This window comes from Dufourea novaeangliae, unplaced genomic scaffold (genome assembly GCF_001272555.1).
Source record: "Dufourea novaeangliae isolate 0120121106 unplaced genomic scaffold, ASM127255v1 scaffold13, whole genome shotgun sequence".
Classification (NCBI taxonomy): Eukaryota; Metazoa; Arthropoda; class Insecta; order Hymenoptera; family Halictidae; genus Dufourea; species Dufourea novaeangliae.
The window spans coordinates 734767-740433 of NW_015373884.1; the positions used below are offsets into that span (position 1 = coordinate 734767).

Sequence of the window (5667 nt, forward strand, 5' to 3'; positions counted from 1 at the left end):
ACCTACTTGTTTGGAGCTTCGTAGTACAAGCGTAGCGCGTAGCCACCGCTAGCGCGGGAACTCGGCTGGCAAACTCGCGCTCTGTTTGGTCGCGGTTTTTCGTTAATATCTCTCTAACGAAGCCTCAGATTACATTGTTACTAAGGAAAAAGTTGTTCCAATTCACCCTCCGAGTGCCCCATTTCCGGGTCGGAGGATATTTTTGGGACACCCTGTATACACACCAATATCAATTTGTCATTTGGTGTCTGATACAGTTGATTGCACTGCTATCAAATGTAGAAGTACTTTTTCAAAACGGACTTGATTTATGCATGAAAGTTGAAACTTGAACAATTATAGAATGGTAATTTCATTAAAATATTTTAAAGTCATTTCAATAAACCTACTGGTTCAAAGGATGTGGCTCATGGTTTCCAAGGACTGGATATACTGGAATAGTATCAAAAATTTCATACATTTTGTTATAAATTTGTTCAAGGTTTTTTGTATTTCCTTCCTTTGAAGTTTCCCATACTCCATGATCTATTACGTCACCAGTAAAATATATGTAATTGATATCCTTTAAATTAAAGTATACTTCATTTAATATTTAATTCACAATATTTCACAGTATGTTTTTAAATTTACAATTAATTTCTTAAGTTATAACCACATATTTTTCTTGCGAGATAGAATTTTATTTGCATTTGCTTTAATTTTAATTTGCAGTTTAGATTAATTTCAAGATACTAAAAAGTGTAGTGGAAAAGAGAAGTGTACATATTGCAAGGTTAAATATTGTGATTGACTATGATGACAGGCATCATGTTTTACTTTTCCACAATGAGCTGCAACTTTCCAATGAAAGTAAGTGACATAAACTTTAATGTGTGTGACATAAATTTCATACAAAATTAGATGAATTTTATGAAGTATCTCGAGGATCAGTTATAAGCTGAGATTGTTTATTTAACTTTGCAATATTTAAAATGTTAATCTTCAAAATGAAGATTATCCATTATCCACTACAGTGTTTTACTGCACATATGTGCACCATCATAAATCATTTTTGGACTATTTCCTTACATTGAATAATTAATTAGCATCAAAGGAAGTTACTATTTCTATAATTTTATTCTCTTCCTTGACTTTTTCAAAGTATATACATATTCCTTTCCCAAATATATAGGGTGTAACAAAAATGTATATACCAATCGCAGTAATGGGCACCATCGATTAAAATTTTGCTTTATAAGTTATGTATAGATTATGTCATCAACTTTTCAGCACCATTGGTGTATTTACCTTTTGGAAAGGCTTAACTTTACTTCCTCGGACCAAAAATTATCGACTTTTTTTATATCTTCCGGTAGTATTCAACGAGTAGAATCTAAAAATGCAAGTTTTAAGTTTAGGATTCCAGCGGTTCAAAAGTTATGCGTATGTAAAGCCAAGCATTTTTGGCGTACTTTACAGGTTATTTTAACGCCATATTGGGTTCTATACCAAATTCGTCCAATCAGTGGTGTCACTGCTTGTAAGGAGATGCACGTGTCGGCGGCCATTTTGGCGGGATAATTCAAATGTGCTTGTAAAGAGGAATCACTTAATCAAAGCGAAATACTGATTTTGAGGTTTGATCTAGTTCAGGTGGCGGGGAAGGGGTTGGGGGAGGGGCGGAAGGCCCTCTCCCAAAACAACAGACGACTTTTTACGATTATTTATTAACTAAGTCTAACCAACTCAGAATCAGTATTCCGCTTTGAATAAGTGATTCCTTTTTGCAAGCACATTTGAATTATCCCGCCAAAATGGCGGCCATCACGTGCATCTCCTTACAAGTAGTGACACCACTGATTGGACGAATTTGGTATAGAAGTCAATATAGCGTTAAACTAGCCTGTAAAGTACGCTAAAAATGCTTGGTTTTACATACGCATAACTTTTGAACCGTTGGATTCCTAAACTTAACACTTGCATTTTCAGATTCTACTGGTTGTATACTACCAGAAGATATAACAAAAAGTCGATAATTTTTTATTCGTGGAAGTTAAGTTTAACCTTTGGAAATGTATTAGTTCATAGATAGAATTTCAAAAATATAAGTGATAAACAAGTTTTTTTAAACAATTACTAATATTCGATTTTTTGTAAGCTATTTAATATTGGTATTTAAAAAATTAACTGCTCTAAATATTTTATGAAAATCATTTAGGTTATAAGCAATAATTTGCACAGTTCTTGGTAATGCATAAAAAAATATATGGAAAAATTATAATTGGTTTGCATCGCGAAGAAAATAATCAAGATCCAGTAATAGCTCGATAGTTCAAGCGACTAAATTTAGTCGACTGAAAGTAGTCGTTGATTATTATCGATTTAGTCGATAGTTTTTAGTCGATGGTGTTCATCACTAACCAATCGCAGCACGTAGGCGATGAGAATGCGTCCAAATTCGAGTGTAATTGAACAATTTTTACTCATACGTAATGTTGCGGATAAAAATGATATATTATTGAAAATAGTCCAAATGATGTAGTATTTGAACTCATTTCCACCGGCAGAATCTCCTCAGTTCATTCGTGACACTTTCATTAATATATAATGAAAATTGTAATAGTTTAAATTTTCATGCATGCGTGATTCCTTATCTCATCTACGTCTGTTTACATTCTATTTATTTATTTGTTATCATTTTTGTCTGCTACATTGATTTACTCAGTTTTCGGGTAACGCTATGAGTGAAACGCCATAAATACAAAAAGTAACTTTTACTCATCGGATAATTCTTTTTTGTTCAAGCATTGAGTAACGATAAAAGATAAAGTATCTTTTATTCAAAGAGTTATTTAAATAATTTTTTATCTAGATAATTCCCATCTCTGCGCATAGTCAACGTTACCGCGGGAACTCGGCCGGCAGACTCGCGCTCTGATTGGTCAGGGTTTTTTGTTAATATCTCGTTAACAAAGCCTCAGATAACATTCTTGCAAAAGAAAAACTTGTTTCAAATCACCTCACGAGTCTCCCATTTCCGGGTCCTCCAACATTTTTGTTACATCCTGTAAATGTATAGTATTGTATCTATTTACAATTAGTATTACTGTAATTCTTATTTAAAAAGAAAAATAGAGGTTTGGTTTAAACTGATATACATTATCCAAAGTACTTTATTGTTGTTAGTGCTTCTTAAACTCTTATACATATATTAGATTTATCAAAGTACCTGATGTGTGTCTTTCATATGAGTTAAAGCGTCAACAATGGCGTGCCACGGTGTGTCACAGGATCCATAATCTCCCCAAAATCCAGCCAGTGAATTTTTTACATTAGTTTCATTCTGACCTTTCCGACAACAAAGTGGTGCTTCACAATTTGAATTGCCACTTGGTTCATAAAAGGGATCATAATGAAGGTCTGTGATATGCAAAACTTTTACTTGTTCGGTTGTTTTTTTATCTGTAATTACTGTCTTAGAACTGTTATCAATAATAATGCTCCAGTTAAATTCAGAATCAGTCAAAGGACATGATTTTGATTCTAAGACAACACCACACATTGTACTGGCTGTCAAATTTGGTTTTAGATCTATTATATGCATAATAATAGGCTAGAAAAGTAATTATACCAATTTATAACTGCATAACATGAAAAGCATATTGCAATAGATTTAAATTATTATAAATATATATTACTAGATTCAATTCAATAACTCCTTTACAGACTCCTTCTTTTTGAATATTCATTAACACACATAGTTTAATTATTTTGTTTTTTATAATTTCTTCCGACATTCCTTGTTTATGCATTTTCAAAAATGTTTTCACAGTTGCGTGACATATTCTACAAATTGCAGTATCTGTTCCTTGTGCAAAAGTTCGCCAATCAGAGTTTTGGAGCTCCGTCGGTATTTTCAGAAATTGTATCATGTTTTTAAACACTTCTGTTTCATAATTTCGCTCCACCCAGAGTTCAATTTCATTAGCAAGCAAAGAATCACTTATATCTATAAATAAATTGAATTGTTATTCTCTGTATTGTTATTAATGCTCAGATATTAATGGAGAATTGTTACATTTGTATGTAGTACCACATCATTTTAGTAACATATATTATGAATGTGTTTTAATTAAATTTATTTTGTTTAAACAATAATGTTATCCCATTACGTTGCTAAACAGAATTTATTAAACTTGTTAGGTCGCGCAATTCTCGCACTTAATCGCCGAACCGTTACACGATCCTTAGAAATGAAACCGTAACGGTGAACCGTAAACGGTACAAGTTTATGGCGATATTGTTCTTCGCCTTCGTGGTACAACACAACCGGGACCGGCTGCCGACCAAATGTTGGAACCTTCGTCTATTGTAGGGTGTCGAAAAGATTAAAAAGGTACGCTATTGAAATGAAACGGACAAGAAATAAACGCGTACATTATTACGGGAGGTTGAATAGCTAAATTGGAGTTTTGTTATAAAATAGCCGCTACTATGAACCACTATACCTGTACAACGGAACAAAACCTACGTAACATTAACATGTTTTAAATATTTGAAAACTTGTATCTAAATTGTATTTTACACTTCTCAATTGTGCACATTGTTGCAGCAATATTTTCTATCAATTTTCAAACTCTTTGTGTTTTTTTTAATATACTCTACGTCCGGGGTAGCCAACAGGCGGCTCGCGAGTAGATCTGTGACTTTATAAGATACCCGGGTATCCATGAGATATTCGAATATACATATGAGACAATCGAGAATTTCGATTCGGAAGTCGGTCACAGTCGCGTCATAGACGTATATAGACGGAGCATGAACTGAACGGGGGAGTAAGATTCGCGGTAAGGGGGGGGGGTTAGTTATAAATCGGGTAACTTCGTTCCTTTTCGGTGCTATTCAGGTATACAATCACGTTACATACATGTATGCTATGAGAGATGAAAAGAATGTACTTATTATACGTTAAAAATTCCGTATGTCATGTAGTTTGTATAGATATATGTATTTAACAAACTTAATAAATAGTATAAAGCATTAAATAATAGTACGGCACACAGCCCACCAGCCATTAAGGGGGGAGACTCCTTTGGGGCCAACTCGGAGTCGATCGAAGCGCGGATGTAAACAACCGGACGCCAGCGGAAACACAAAATCGATATTTGGGACGGCTTGATAATACATCTAGCGGCAGTATCCACAAATAAATTTGGTTCCCCGTTACCATCAAGCTGGGTTTGTGTATTTCCTACGCGAAGACAGTGTTGCCGGAAAGTATCGTGTTTCTGACGCTGTTGCCTCATGTCCCGCATGCAATTCTACCCGTGAGGAGAACGATGGAATAGCTACGGCCTACGGCTCGTGGCGAGATTTCGATTCTCGCCGAACGTCCAAGGCCAGCGACCGACCCATCGGCATACAATGTAAACAGACGTAGATGAGATAAGGAATGACGCACGAATGAAAATTTAAACTTTTACAATTTGCAATATATTTTAATGAAAATGTCATGAATGAATTGAAGAAATTCTCCCGATTAAAATGCGTCCAAATTCGAGTGTAATTTGACAATTGTTACTCATACGTAATGTTGCGGATGAAAATGATATATTATTGAAAATTATCCGAATGATGTCGTATTTGGACTCATTTCCACCGACAGAATCTCCTCAGTTCATTCGTGAC

At 34.5% G+C, this 5667-nt stretch overlaps 1 protein-coding gene across 1 annotated transcript in view; it reads right to left on the bottom strand.

Annotated features, from left to right (window-relative positions):
* The window catches only part of LOC107190896 (sphingomyelin phosphodiesterase-like), an 8651-nt gene extending 4725 nt beyond the window's left edge, over positions 1-3926 (bottom strand). The window contains exons 1-3 of the mRNA XM_015579823.1: positions 3678-3926; positions 3209-3592; positions 390-562 (exon numbers count right to left, since the gene is read on the bottom strand). Of these exons, the coding sequence (XP_015435309.1) occupies positions 390-562; positions 3209-3592; positions 3678-3911 (791 nt within the window). The 5' untranslated portion in view covers positions 3912-3926. The remainder of the gene's footprint in view (positions 1-389; positions 563-3208; positions 3593-3677) is intronic.
* Between the last annotated feature and the right edge of the window lie 1741 nt (positions 3927-5667).